General features: G+C 45.2%; 1 protein-coding gene across 2 annotated transcripts in view; it reads right to left on the bottom strand.

Moving 5' to 3' along the window:
* Positions 1–15,787, bottom strand: part of DLGAP3 (DLG associated protein 3) — a gene marked incomplete at its 5' end in the record, with an annotated part of 39,456 nt that overhangs the window by 10,833 nt on the left and 12,836 nt on the right. For both annotated transcript variants that reach the window (XM_080800747.1, XM_080800748.1), the window contains 3 exons: positions 9,336–9,421; positions 9,788–10,101; positions 10,387–10,600. In XM_080800747.1, the coding sequence (XP_080656873.1) occupies positions 9,336–9,421; positions 9,788–10,101; positions 10,387–10,600 (614 nt within the window). The remainder of the gene's footprint in view (positions 1–9,335; positions 9,422–9,787; positions 10,102–10,386; positions 10,601–15,787) is intronic.

Raw genomic sequence — 15,787 nt, 5'->3', positions numbered from 1 at the left:
CACAGTATGCTGGGTCTGCATAGACAGATGCTATAGGATGTGACAGTGCTGGTAACTGTTCCTTAAGTATGCTCCCTCCCACCACAGGGCCTTAGCACATGCTATTTCTTCCACCTACAACACTCTTATCTCCCACTTCCACCTAGTTAATTTTTGTTCACCTTGCCAGATTGCATTAATTGTTCACTGAGAACTCTGCCCAAATGTCACTTCCTCGGGGAAGTCACACCAAACCCCTCCAATAGGTCAAAGTCCCCTATGATACACCCTCACTGTACACAAACCTCTCCTTTGTGGCACCACCCAAGACATACTTCTACACCATTTATGAGCTCCTCAGATTAACATGGCAGTATGCTTTACAGCAAGGGCTGTCTGGTTCCACATATCTTTGTTTTGGGGGTTTTTTTTGTTTGTTTGTTTTTTGTTTTAAAGATTTTATTTATTTACTTGACAGAGAGAGATCACAAGTAGGAAGAGAGGCAGACAGGGAGCCAGGGAGTAGGCTCCTCGCTGAGTAGAGAGCCCGATGCGGGGCTCGATCCCAGGACCCTGAGATCATGACCTGAGCCGAAGGCAGAGGCTAACCCACTGAGCCACCCAGGAACCCCTGGTTCCACGTACCTTTGTATCCACAGTGCCCAGCAAAGTACTTGACAAACAATAGGGACCCAATAAATATCTGTGGGCAAATGAATCTTTGGTGGGAGTGCAACAGAGATGGAAGTAAAAAAGCACCAACACCCATCCCTTGTGTATTTCCAAACCAAGTTACCACTGATGGTGGGGCAACTGGAAAAACCCTCCAATGACAGTTATAAGAAGCAATAAATCTGAATTCTTCACCCAACAGGTTGGCAGGGAACACACTGAAAGGTAGAAAAGGGGAGCTCTTTCCTCCCTGGCAATTTCTTTTTTTTTTTTTCTTTTTAGGGTTTTATTTATTTATTTGACAGAGAGAGACACAGCGAGAGAGGGACCACAGCAGAGGGAGTGGGAGAGGGAGAAGCATGTTCCCCGACAAGCAGAGAGCCCAATGTGGGGCTCGATCCCAGAACTCTGGGATCTCGACCTTAACCGAAGGCAGACACTTAACAACTGAGCCACCCAGGCACCCCCTCCCCAGCAATTTCTAAAACCAATGTGCAGAGACAGACAACAGATCCGGGGACCAGTGAGACGGGAGTCAGGATAAGAAAGTCCAAGAAAATGGGGTGGCGGCAGGTGGGGGCTCCTGGATATTTGCCTAGAGAGGCTGCTGGTAGTCATGGCTCGCTTTTATGTACCATTTGGGGCATGGTGTGTGGTAAGTCAGACTTAAAGTGCCAGGGACATAAGGGACAGAAAGGACAGTGCAGGTGTATAACTAGGATGCTTGCAGCAGACAGGCAAGGGAGCCTGGCCAGAGACACGTGCCAGATTTCTCCTTTCCCCACCTGTCACCCCCTTGGTTTCCCAGTATGATTACCTGCGCCAGGCAATTCAGTTCTTCAGACATCCCCCTCCCCAGTTCACCCCACCAAGACCTCACAAATACCTACACAGGAGCAAGGAAGACCTCACTCTCTGCCTGTCTCCTCCCTTCCGTGACTTCGCTCCAAAACACTTCTCAAATTGGTCCGCTTCTCTCTGTATCTGCGGCTATCAGCCTGGTCCAGACAACTGATCAGTACAGTAGACTGAGCTAACTTAAGAAGCTCCCACTCATACACACACACCCGCAAACACACAGAAATGCCAAATAAAATGAAGTCAAAAGGTGTCTCTGCTATAAGGCCACACTTGAATATAGGAAGAGAGATATCTTCAGGTACTAGAGACAAAAAGGAAAATCAAAACCTAAGAAGTGAGCAGGAATCTAAGCCAAGTGAGCCACAGGAATATTGGGCCAGACATATGCTAGAGGCTAGATGGTAGTGCCCAGGGAGAATGAGAGGAGAGCCCCCAAATCCATGCATCCTGGGAAGCTGGAAGGAGACCCCGTACATAAAGCCAGCAGCCAAGAAGGGTCAATTTCACTCACAACGTGGACTGGAAAACTCAGGTCACACTCCAGGAATGTGGCCAGGAAGTAGGATGCTGAGAATAAGAACATTAAGGCTGCTTTGTGTGTGGGTGTGGGTTCCAATGAGTACCACCACTGACATGCAGAAACCTCAAGCTGAGACAGGAACTCTAAAACTGGTCCCAGGCTCAAGCAGTACTTTAAAAAACACAGAACCCATGAGGAAGGAGTGGGCAGTGACAAGTAAGAGTGAACACATAAATTGTTAAGACACGTTTGTAAATCTAAACCATTAAACCATAAAAGATATAAAACCAACTGATTTAGCAGAGTTTTTCTTAAAAAGAGATATAATCAAAATACTACACAAATACAACATGGGAGATGGGAGGAGGAAGTTAAGAAGGAAATTAAAGTGTTCCAAGGTTCTTGGCGTTTGCCTACGAAGGACAGAAATACTCACTAATTTTAGACTTTATTAGAAAAACATTAAATTAAGTACATTTGCTAAAATTTTGAGGAAAATCACGATAGAAAATGTAAGCTTCCAAACCAGGAGGAGGACAAAGAGAAATAAAGTAATTTTGATCAGTTCAATAGAAGACAGAAAAGTAAAGGAGGAGGAAAGCAAAGAAAACCCATGACCAGGCACTTGGCTGGCTCAGTTGGTGAAGCATGCGACTCTTGATCTTGGAATGGTGAGTTCAAGCCCCATGTTGGGCATAGAGATTGCTTGAAGGAAAAAAAAAAAAAAAAAAGGAAGAAAGAGCATATCAAATAGAAAATTTTTAAAGCTTTTTTTTTTTTTTAAAGATTTTATTTATTTATTTGACAGACAGATCACAAGTAGGCAGAGAGGCAGGCAGAGAGAGAAGGGAGGAAGCAGACTCCCTGCTGAGCAGAGAGCCCGATGCGGGGCTCGATCCCAGGACGCCGGGATCATGACCTGAGCCGAAGGCAGCGGCTTTAACCCACTGAGCCACCCAGGCGCCCCTCAAATAGAAAATTTTTAAAGAGATAATAAAAATAAGTCCAAATAAATCAGTAATGAAGAGATATATAAGTAGATTAAATACCTCTACTGAACTTTAGCTCCATTTGGCTTAAAAGCAACAGATCTACAACATAAGGATATGGGGAGGATGATAATCAAAAAATGGAAAAAGATATTTTGGCAAGTTAACCAAAAGAAAGCAGCCATACTAGTAAAATTAAGCAAAATAGACTTGGAGGCAAAAACCCATAGCAAGGATGAAAAGGAGCCTATTTATGATAAAAGAACCAACCCACAAAGATGATATAACAATCATAAACCTGAATACTTATGAATAGTATCCTCAAACTAAAGAAAAAATTAATAAAATTACCAGGGGAAATGACATATCCACAATCAGAGTGAGACTTTTTTTTTTTTTTTTAAGAGAAAGGGGTGGGGGCAGAGAGGGAGAGAGAGAATCTTAAGCAGGCCCCACCATGCCCAGCACAGAGCCCGTTCTGGGTCTCCACAACCCTGAGATCATGACCTGAGCCGAAATCAAGAGTCAGACGCTTAACGAACTGAGCAACCCAGGCGCCACATGGTGAGACATTTTTGATACAACTCTCTCAGAACTGGCAGATCAAACATCCAAAAAAAAAAAAAATCAAACATTTGAAAAATATAATGCGTAAGTCTGACCATCTATATAAGATATATAGTTATCTTATATAGATATATAGATATAAGATATATATCTTATATAGACATATATATCATACATATATATACACACACGTATATATATACGTATATATATAAAACAGAGTTTTATAATAATTATATAAAACAGAGTTTTATATATATATATATAGATATATATATATAAAAAACAGAGGAAGCCTCAACAAATTCTAAGTAATAAAACTATGATACAGAATGCATTGTATTCTGCAGCAAATTTAGAAGTCAGTAGTGAAAAGGGAGCTCCCAAACCCTTCCTCCCAACAAAATTTGGAAACTTAAAAAAAATCTTCAAAATAATTCCTTGGTGAAAAAGGAAATTATGATAATAGCTACAGGCTATTTAGAACTGAACAATGGAAATACTGCATCTCAAAACTTATCAGCTTAGCAGTATAGTTAAAAAGGAATTTATAGCCTTAAAAACACATGGTGGAAAATAAGAAATAGTGTTCAAGAGGCTGGGAAAAAAAAAAAAAGACAAAGATAGTAGGAAAAAGAAAATAAAGATATAAGAGAGAGAAACAATAGAGGCACCAACCAAATCCAAAGGTGAGTTTTTAAAGACTGATAAAATATAACTTTAAAAAATATATTAAGGGATGCCTCAGTGGCTCAGTCAGCTAAGCACCAGACTCTTAATTTTGGCTGGGGTCATGATCCCCAGGTCATGATCTCAGGGTGGTGAGATTGAGCCCCACAACAGACTCCATGCTAGGTAAAGAGCCTGCGTAAGATTCTCTTTCTCCCTCTCTCTCTGCCCACCCCCTACCCACTTGCACACGTACTCGCTCTCTCTCTTTAAAAAAACAAAATAAAATAATTTTTCATAAATAAATTTTTCATAAATAAATAAGAATATATTAAAATGATAAAATATACAAACCTCAGACAAGACTGATCAAGAAATAGAGGTAAGACATACATATATGGTATTAGGAATGAAAAGAGGGGACATGAGCTACAGATACAATAAAAACATATGAAATTATAACACTATAACACTGAAAGAATATTTGTGCCAAAAATTTTTGAAAACTTAATTTTTGTAAAATGGCCCATCTTTTAGAAAAATATAAATCACCAAAATTGACTCAAAAAGAAAAGGAAAACAAGAGCAGTCAATAACCAGGCAAGAAACTGAAGCTGTAATTCCAAAAGTTTCTCCTATCCCCAAAAGTCATCAGGCCTGGATAGTTTTATAGGCAACCTTTACTTAACCTTTAAGAACTAGATAATTCTTCATTTACACAAATTGTTCCAAGGAACAGAAACACAGAGAATGCTACCAAATTCATTTCAGGAGTCCAGCATCCCCTAAATACCTGAACCGAATAACCACAATAAAGCAAAATCATTAGCTAATATCATGTATGAACACAGATTATAAAAGTCTCAAAGTAACAGCTATTCAAAAATCCAGTAACATATATAAAAAATAACACAGCAAGACTGTGACAAGAACTGCTAGAGTTCCATATGCCCATTCTTCTCTTGGTCTTTAGCCATAAGGACCCTGATTTTCAGCTATGTGCTCTGCTCATTGTGCCTTGCTTCCCAACTAAGACTCCATGCCACAGACTCCCTTGCAGCTGGATGGGACCACCAGATGAGGTTTCAACCAGTGCCATGTAGGTGAGAATGTAGGGTATAACTTTCAGGAAATCATCCTCCTTGGTACTTCTCAGAATGCAGACAGGATGGCTGGAGCCTGAACTTCAGCTCCCAGGACAGAGGTGATACACAGAGTAAAAGGGCAGCAAGACAGAAAAAGCCTGGATCCTGACACTGCACTTCAACATCCACGCTTCTTCTTTTTCTAAGTGAGAGACAAATGTACTGAAGAGACTACTGAGGTCCTGTTCCAGCCAAACTTCATCCAAACTGATAACAGCATCAAGCAGGGTTCATCCCAGGAATGAAATAACAGATCAACATGGAAAATCTATTAACAAAATTCACATTACAGACGAAAGGAGAAAATCTATTATCATCTAAGTAGATTCTGAAAAAACATTCAATAAAATGCCACTCCTGTTTTCTGTTTAAAAAGAAATAAAAGTAAAACCTCTTAGCCTGGTAGGAATAGCAGGGAATTTCCTTAACATGATAAATAGTATCCATCAGAATCTGTACCAAACATCATTTTACTTATGAGTAGGATTTGAGAAGTTATCTACTAATATCAGGAATGGGACAAGACTGTTCCACTCAATGGTGAACTAGAAGTCCTATTCAATGCATTATTGTAAGAAAAGGATATTAAAAGAAATATCATGGGGCGCCTGGGTGGCTCAGTGGGTTAAGGCCTCTGCCTTCAGCTCAGGTCATGATCCCAGAGTCCTGGGATCGAGCCCCACATCGGGTTCTCTGCTCGGCAGTGAGCCTGCTTCCCTTCCTCTCTCTCTCTGCTTGCCTCTCTGCCTACTTGTGATCTCTGTTTGTCAAATAAATAAATAAAATCTTTAAAAAAAAAAAAAAAGAAATATCATTCTAGTGGCACCTGTGTGGCTCAGGCAATTAAGCATCTAACTCTTGATTTCGACTCGGGTCATGATCTCAGGGTCATGAGATCAAGACCCCTGTCACAACCAGCTCAGAGCCTGCTTAAGATTCTCTCTCTCCCTCTCCCTCTGCCCCTCCCCCGACTCATGCACATGCTCTCTCTCGAAAGAAAGAAAGAAATATCCTCATTTGAAAAAATAAAAGAAGACTAAATCAGAGAGGGAGACAAACTGTAAGCGACTCTTAAACATAGGAAACAAACTGAGGATTGCTGGAGGGAAGAGGGGTGGGAGAACGGGTTAACAAGGTGAAAGACATTAAGGAGGGCACGTGATGTAATGAGCACTGGGTATTATTATAGAAGACTGATGAAATCACTGACCTCTACCTCTGAATCATTAATACATGATATGTTAATTAATTGAATTTAAATTTAAAAAATAAAAGAAAGAAATATCCTCATTTACAGAAAACATGACTAACTAAAACCCATCATGATTTTCAGGTAAACTTTGAGTCCCACTAAGAGACAGCAGCAATGTTGTTAAATACAAAATCACCGTATAAAGCTTTACGTTCTTCCCATACCCTAGTAGTGCCCAATTATAAAATACAATAGAAAGAGAGATCCTCCGTAATGCAAAAGACTGTCACCTCTCTTCTGGATCAGGAAACATTCCTGCTTACTAGCCTCCCCACACTCACTATTATTTCCCTCAAATTCATTCTCCATTTAGCAGCTAGTGATCTTTTGTAAACATAAATTAGATCCTGCCATGCTCCTTTCACCTTTTAATGGCTACTCATCAGTTATAATTAAATTCCAGTTCTTTATCACTCCTGTGCTCTGCACGACCTGCCGCCTGCCTCTTCTCCGATCCACTCCCTCACTGCTGCCCCATCCGTTTCACACCACCCCAGAACCTTCTTTCGGTTCCTGCTGCGTGTCAAATTCTGTCCTGCTCTAGCGCCTTCACATATGCTATTCCCTCTTTCTGCAACGCTTCCACCCCCAACCTCCACCTAAGTGTTCCTCGTCAATCCTCAAGTCTCAGCTTAAATGTCACCCGCTCACCCTAAAGAAGATCCCTTCTCTCTGAGCTTTCTTCTTTCATAGTCTCACCATAAAATGTAATAATATCCCATGACATATTATACCATAATGTATAACCATATTTTTAGTTGTGAAACATTTATTCATTGCCTCGATTCCCTTCTAGACCATAACTTCTACAAGAGCAAGACTCATTTCTTTGATGTTTCCCTGAGCCTTTAACAGGAACAGTCATATAACAGATGCTCAATAAGTATTTTTCTGAATGAATGAATGAACAAATGACAGAGTTTGCTGATTTAGTCTGAATCTCAGTAGAATGCCTACTGCACTCCTCCCAGGATTCATGCTTGTTAAGAGGAACCCCTGGACCCCCAGGGGCCTAACTGGATGAGAGACCAAGAAACCTTATAAGGGACTGAGTGGGGGTAATGAGTTTGGTTGATGGTCCCTGGGGCAGCAGCAGAGTTGGGGGAAGAGTTCTCAACACAGAGTTACATCCCTCCATGCCTCCTACCCCACCTCACAAGAACTCAGGTCATGGACTTGTGAATTGTGTTTGCCATGAAGTGCTAATTTTCTGAGATCTTTGTGGAATATTAAGAGTTTGAAAGAGGGGTGCCTGGGTGTCTCAGTCAGTTGAGCATCTGCCTCTTGGTTTTAGCTCAGGACGTGATCTCATGGGTCATGTGTTCAAGTCCTGCATAGGGCTCCTGACTCAGCAAGGAGTCTGCTTGAAGATTCTCTCTCTCTCTCTCTCTCTCTCTTAAATAAATAAATAAGATCTACAAAGCCTTATATTTATTTATTTGATGGGGGAGGGGCAGAAGGGAAGGGAGAGAGCCAAGCAGACTCACTGATGAGCACAGAACCCTCATGAACCTGAGATCACGACCTGAACTGAAACTGAGAGTTGGACACTTAACCAACTGAAGTACCCAGGTGCCTCAGTAAATAAATCTTTAAAAAAAAAAAGTTTGGAGGACACTAGCCTTCAGGAATGATGGGGGCAACAAGGCAACTATTTTCACCCTTGATGGAGGCATTCACAGCCTCAAGAGCGTATGGAACTGCAAGGAGCTGGAGTATGCATGGAGAAAATGGTGAAGCCCACGGGAAATCCAAAAAGATTGATCGGGGCACACACAATCCATACTCCCAGGGACTCCCAGAAATAGCTAGGGGAACTTGATTGGAAGGCAATAGGCCCAACGATGGCAACTGGGAACAGAGCTATGAGGGGCTGCTGCTAGGACTCTAGTTTTCTTCCTCCTGGACAACACAGATGACCACGAAACCCTTAGAGACACCCTATTGAGAGCCACTGGCCTGGGGACACTGCCACCCGAGGACAGATGGGCCACAGTGGCAATGCCACATGGCCATTAGACCAAGTGTCTTCCCACAAGAAACCAAAGACCAAGGGCCTCCTCCCAGTAACATTTCCAGAGCTGAAAATGCTGATTTTTCAGCTGGAAATTAAGGAAACCGTGTTTCTGGAGGCCACGTAATGCCAGAAGAGTGGCTGCTGGTAATTCTACCATCTCAGGCACACCACAGACTCAGGCATCTAATAGGTACCCCTAACTGGTTAAATGCTTGTGGGAGCCCAGTGAGGAGGAGTGTGACATTTGCCAGGGGTCCCTGAGAGGCAATCTTCATGTTTACTTGTTTCTTTGTGAGCTCACATACTTGTACACCACAGGAAGCAACAAGGGACTGGAAAAATCCTGTTATCCCCCATAAACAACAGTTGTTGTAGGCCTGCTCAGCACCTACCTGTTACCTCTCCCTACTTCCCCCTTCCTCCAACCACGCCTGTCACCTCGGAGCAGCCGGGACAGGCATGCGTACAAGGAGAACTCACTTTAGGTCTGATGACTGCCCAGGTGACAGCTCTGAGGATATTGTGTGGCTGCTCACCATCGGAAGGGCTTGGTCTCCCCTCCAGAATGAGAGGACCTGCAGGCAGACTGGACCAAGGAGGGCCTTATGCAGTCCTCTCTCCTCTTCTCCCCCGGGAAGCCTGAGATGGCCCCACCCAGACCTACCTCTTGTCCTCTTCCACCTGGACTCCGATGGAGTGGAACTCCCTTCGACTCCTGTTCTCAGTGTCTGAGTCTGAGATCGTCTCCACCTGGCGACAGGATTGCGAGAGTCAGTGGCCAGGGCTAGACCTGGGACACAAGCCCTCCCTGGGGGAGGGGGGGAAGCGGAAGCTAAGCCCCTAGGCAGGGGGCAGCTTCTGCCAAGACAGTCTGCCGGAACAAGAAAAGAGACCCAGGAGGTGAGAGACGTCAAACTGGCCACCACTCCCCAACCCCAGTAGAGGTGATGACTCCAGGACAAGCGACAAGGGAGTGGGGCTGGCACTGGTTTTAACAGTCTTGTCGATGGCCAGACACGGGGGCTACGTACAGCTCAGAGAAACCGCCCCAACCCCTTCAGCGCGTCCCCAACCGGCCAGGGCCTGACCTTGCTTCGCCACCTCCTGCTTCCATACCTGCACCCCTATGGACGGCCGCCACTTCCGCTGCCGCGCCAGGCTCCGCAGCTCCTCCCTGCCGGGAATGGTCTTGATGATGAGTGTAGGGGGCTTGGGGCTGGCCCGGGGTGGCACCGGCGCCAACTCCAGGGTGCGCGCGCCCATGGCCGGACCGTCCAGCCCGTCCGCGGAGCTGCAGCGCCGGGCGGGGCCCTCGGCCGCGGTGAAGCTCTCGTGGGCGGAGTCGGTGCTGCTCTGGGCGGTGATGGAGATGCGGGGCGGGGCCTGGCTCCCCGGCGGGATGGGGGACGGGGCCTTTCTGAAGTTGAAGGCTGTGGCCAGGAACGCAGAAACGCAGCGAGTGAGAAACGCGCCCCGGCGGGTGTCTGTGGGCCACCCACCCACCGACCGACCCACACACACACACCCACGGTGCCGGAGGACCCAGCAGGCACGCGGACTCCACGTGCCGAGGCTCGCTCTCCCCAGCACCCGGCCCAGAGAGGCAAGCCGGCTGCCCAAGGTCACGCAGCACAGCTGTAGCCTGGGCCCACACCAGCATGCCGGGCGCGCTCTCCAAGCTAGGGCCGGGCCAGGGGCAGAGAGGGCACACTCACAGGAGCCGGGCCTCCCTGAGACAGAGGCAGGGGCAGCAAGGAGGGGCAGGCAGTCGTCGTCTTGAGAGCAGCCGGCCTGGATGGCCCGGAGGTAGCTGTGGCTCCGCATGCGGAAACAGCCGGGCAGGTCCAGGGCATCCACCGCCTGGGACTCGAGCTCCCCGAACACGGACCCGCACACGGCCTCCAGCTGCTGGTTCAGCTCGTCGCTGAGCTGGGGGCAGGGGTCGGGAGAAGAGTTACTGGGGTGCTGGGATGGAAGCAGGTATCTGTGAGGCGCTTTGCCTTAGTAATGTATGGTCTCAGTGTGACTCCTCTGCCTTTGAACGAAAAGAAACCCTCACTCCGTGCAAAGAAAGACGGAGGCACCACCGCCCTGTGCTGCCGTCCAGGCCTGCCTTGGGGCCCATCTTGGGGTCTAGTCTTTCCTTTAAATACTCCTCCCACCATCCCATCTATGCCTCTCCTAGACTTCTGGGACCACTCCGTCTTCCTCTTCACCAAGTCCAGCCCCTCACATTTCTCTCACCTAACCATGAGGGAGAGGACCACGGATGTCCCCCTCCAGCCCAGTCTGGAGGTGGGGAAATGCAGGGAAAACCACCTTTTATTATTTATGATCTATTCCATTACAAAATTGCTTGACAGCAACCTATGGAGACACATACCATGGGGCTGCGCAGAAATCAGTGGGTAAGTGATGGAGCAAAAATTATTAACCTTCAAGTGTTCCAAGCCTTCTCCCACCTTCTGCCCACTGACTAGGGTACTGATTTGGCCTGCTGGTTCCTTCCCTACGCTCATCCTCTAAGGCAAGTTCAGCCATTGCTGACTGAGGTTCTTGTTTTTGTCTTGATATTTTGTGGTACAGAATCCATGGTGTGTAAAAAAATTTAAAGCAACTAAGGAAAATGCAAAACAAAAACTCTGTTCATGGAACCGTGTCCCACAGCACTGCACTAAGACTAAATGTACTATAGAGATTGCAGCTTCTTTTCATATTATATGAGAAAAGTGGCACAAAGGAAAAATAAAGGTGGGTGGTCCCAGGGAGAAACCCTACCTCCAGAGCACAGGATGTGGGCACACTTGACCCTGAGCTTCAAAAGCATCAAGGAGTATAGCCCGCAGGCTGTCTGCAGAGCCTATGGAGGGAGACCCACCTAGACTCAAGAGTTGGCTCTACTACCACCCAGTAGTGTGGCCTGGGAAAACTACTTAAAGCTTTGGGGCTCAGTTGAGTCACCTGCCCAATGGGAATGATAATGGTACCATCTTCATGGGGGAGCTATCTAGGGGACTCAAAGAAAAACATGGGCACTTGGTGCAGGTACTGGTACACTCCCAGCCCTTGGTCAGTGGCATGTGAAGGTCTCAGGGTCTTCCTGGAAATAGGCCACCACTCATTACAACCACAACCATTCCTGTTACTGAGGCCGAGAGAAATCCCTTCCCCCCACCAAGTGATTATGCAGAGGGCATTTGATGAAGTCTCGGACAAGGTCCTTAGTAGCATCCACACGGTAAATGTGATAGCAAATGTCACCTGGCTGCATCTTGTGACATCTCCCAGGAAGGATTCATAACATCGTATTTGTGTGAAATCAACAGATAACGTAGTGGTTTGATCCATGTATAAAATGCAGCTCAATGTTTCCATAACTTCACCTCCAAAACATAACATGCTATCACTAAACTCTACTCCCAACTGAGTAGAAATTTCCATCCAGTTCTACCAAGGGGCAAACTAAGGCTCAGATGGGGCAGATGAGTTGACAATGATGCCCAGTTTGTAAGTGATTTACCGAAGTCAAATGCCAGGTTTCCTGGCTCTTTTGCCAGGCTGAATCAGAATCTCCTGGGGACCTTTTAAACCTATGTTAACTCAAGCTCCATCCCAAGGATCTGAACCCTGGGCTAACTATATACCTCTCTTTGCTTGGGCTGGCTACCTTGAAGCTCAGGGACACAATTTGCTGGAAATTCAGATTCAGTGGTTCCAGTGTGGGCCCAGATATCAAAAAGGAGTGTATGGAGTTCTTTCTGCAGCCCCCCCCCATTCTAAAGGAACTTCATTACAAGTATAGAGAAATTACAGGTCACAGAAAAATCCATTCGAGATCCTGTAGAAGTGAAGTTGCACTATGTGTGGCACAAGCCAAAGTCCTGGGCAGCCATGGCTTTCATTGTGACCCTCTGCAAGTCCACCTCTCAGTTTCCTATCTCTGGACCCCTGGGGTACAAAGAACCAGCAGTGCCTGGGTATTTCCTGAAGCTCAGAAGCTGGTCTAACTCCTGCTATTTCTAGGTCATGCTCAAGATATTCCCCAACCAGAACCAATCCAGCTCAGAGGATTGCTTCTGGGGCACATGATAGTTGATCTAAACCCAGTAGAGAATATTCTAGTCTCAATTTTGGATCCCACAGATGGAAGGAATCTCATTCTGCAGCTTGTATCTGTATCTCCAAGCCTCTTCTGTGTGTTAGGCATAACACACTTCTGTGTGTTAGGCATAATATCTGGCATATAGCAGATGCTCAATAAACATAATAGACTATTAGTAGTAGTAAGAGGTTCTTAAATCACACTGACAATACCTTTCAGAGGCCTCTCCTTCCCAGCATTTCTGAAGCTCTTGAAATCCCAACCATATGCTATTCCTATGGCCAGCTCCATCCAAAGCAGACAGAAGGGGGATGAGAAACTCCCTGGGGCCACATCCTTTCCACCTCTATTGGTGAAGACAAGATTCTGAAGTTCCCACAAGGGACAAGGACCCCAGGGAAACACAGACTTGTATAGACTCCCAGAGGAAGATTACACCTGTGTTGATCTTTACTGTATTGTGATTATAAAACTGTAACATTGTGCTGTGAATTCTCCTGTTATCCCTGCACTGCCTTCCAACCTGCTACCCTCAGACCCACTTTCAGTAGAGTCAAAGTCAAAGTATCCTCTTAGAAAACGGGAACATTAGCCCCTGTCCAAACCAGACTTGGGATCAGTAAGTATTTCCAAGAATGTGGAATATATAGAGGAAAATACTTGGCTTGGGTCTAATTGAAAACTGTCTGTGCTAGAGTCAGTGGGGTCCTCTGGGGGCTGGACAGCATCCTGTACACTTTACCTATGCCATAATTTAGCTAACCTTGGAAAACACTCCCATTTCAAAACACTCTGAAATACTGGATAAAATATAAGAAATGTTTTATATGCATAGCTGAGCTTACAAGAAAGAAAGATATGTCCCCAGGGGACAAAAGCAAAGAGGAGACTAGAAAATCAGAATATTAACTGTGTGAGTCAGTACTGCAAACAGCCCAGTGGTGGTGGGAGGTAGGGGCACTGGTTGCTGGTCTGAGGGACCAAAGGGCTTAGGTATTAACACCCACTTGGGTGTAGGAGGAAGGCATTGGGTCCACATGAAACACAGCATTAGGAATGAGAATCTCCATAAACATAGGAAAGGGAAAACCTTTCATGAATGGTAGACTAAAAAAAAAAAATCAATTATCAGCACAGGCTGATGACAAGAAGCCAGTCTGTAGTCTAAGCATTGGAGAGAGGGAAAAGTAGGCTAATCTCATAAGATTTTTGTACCCACAAGCTGGTCTTCACACAGACACAGGACTCTGTGGGCCTGTGGGCCTACACGGCCCAGACACCTCCCTGTAAATTAAAAATGAACATGAAATGCTCCCAAACCAAGAACAGTCTAGCAGAAACAACTGCAAAATATTTTTTGAGGGATCCACTCCTAACCCAGACTGTTCAAGATTCTCACAGATAAAGTTCCACTGAAAATGAGTTCACACCAGACCATGTGGTATACTAGGTCTGACACAGCCCCTAAAGATCCCCACCTCCTGGCATTAACACCCTCGTGTAGGCCCTCATCTTGACTATGAACTAGACTTACTATAATGAATAGAACATGGAATGTCACTTCTGAGATTATATTACAAAAAGACTATGGCTTCCATCTTGGACACTCTCTCTCAGAGTGTGCTCTGGGAGCAGCAAGCTACTATGTTATGAGTAGCCCTATGGTGAGTCCCACATGTCAAAAAACTGATGACCCTGGCCAATAGCCAGTCAGCATCCGAGGCCTGCCAACAGCCATGTGAGTGAGTGAGTTAGGAGATACTCCTCCAATCAAACCTTGAGATGACTACAGCCCTGGCCAACACCTTGACTGAAGCCATGTGAGTCACCTGACCCAGAAGGCACCCACCTAAGCTGCACTCAGATTCCTGACCCACAGAAATGCTGAGATAATAAGTATTTGTTGGTTAAGACACTACGTTTGAGAGTAATAGATTGTGTAGCAATAGACAACTAATGCAAACTGAGATAGAAACAAAAACTAAGCTTTATTAAGTGAAGTCATTGAGAATGCAAGCTTTAGCTGTTACTGCAGCTAGTGTTTCCTTAGCTAAAACAGATTAGCTTTTAAACTATGTTTAAAATTTCTGGGGCACCTGGGTAGCTCAGTTGGTTGGTTAAGCCTCTGCCTTTGGCTCGGGTCATGATCCCAGGGTCCTGGGATCGAGTTCCACATCAGGCTCCCTGTTCCACGGGGAGCCTGCTTCTCCCGCTGTCTCTGCCTCCCCCTCTCTCTGTCTCACCTGAATAAATAAATAAAATGCTTTTTAAAAATAAAATAAACTATGTTTAAAACTTCTAAAACTTAAAAGATAAAACTGAAAACATAAGGAGAGAATATAAGTTTTGAAAAGAAGCCTAGAAAGATTTAAAAGGAACCAAGCCAGATTTCTAGAACTGAAAAAAAGTCAAATTAAAAATGCAGTTAATGAGTTAAATAGTGGATGACACACAACTGAAGAGAAAATTGGTAAATCAGATGATACATCTGAGGAACTCACCCAGAAGGCGGCACAGAGAGGCAAAGAGATGGAAATTATGAGCAAGAGGTTAAGATGCACAGAGGAAAGAGTAAGAAGGTCCCACATACAACTAATAGGAGCTCCAGGTGAGAGGCTAGATAGAACGCAGAAGCGGCAATATCTGAAGAGTTAATTAGACTGATGGAGAACTTTCCAGACTTCTGACTTCACGCATGACAGAGTGACAGGCAAGACAGCTATAAAGCTGACAAAACTGTCAAAGATAACCACTTCATCACTCTGAAAATCAATCAAAGGTATACAACAAAGAAGCGTAGACCAGAAAGTGACGGAACAGCGGGAGTCCGCGGCGTCCTTGCCTGAGGCTGCTCCCATTACTCAAGTTTCCAGTTCCATCCCTTGCAATAGTTCAGCCAGGGTGAGACAGGCTGTGAAAACCAGCTGCTTCATTGCCACTGCCAAAAGGGGCTCACTTAATTTGGAACATTGTTGTATGGTATCAAGAACTACACAGGGGGTGGGGGGACAGAA

Source organism: Martes martes, assembly GCF_963455335.1.
Source record: "Martes martes genome assembly, chromosome: 4".
NCBI lineage: Eukaryota > Metazoa > Chordata > Mammalia > Carnivora > Mustelidae > Martes > Martes martes.
This window is presented reverse-complemented; position numbering and strand designations above follow the sequence as displayed.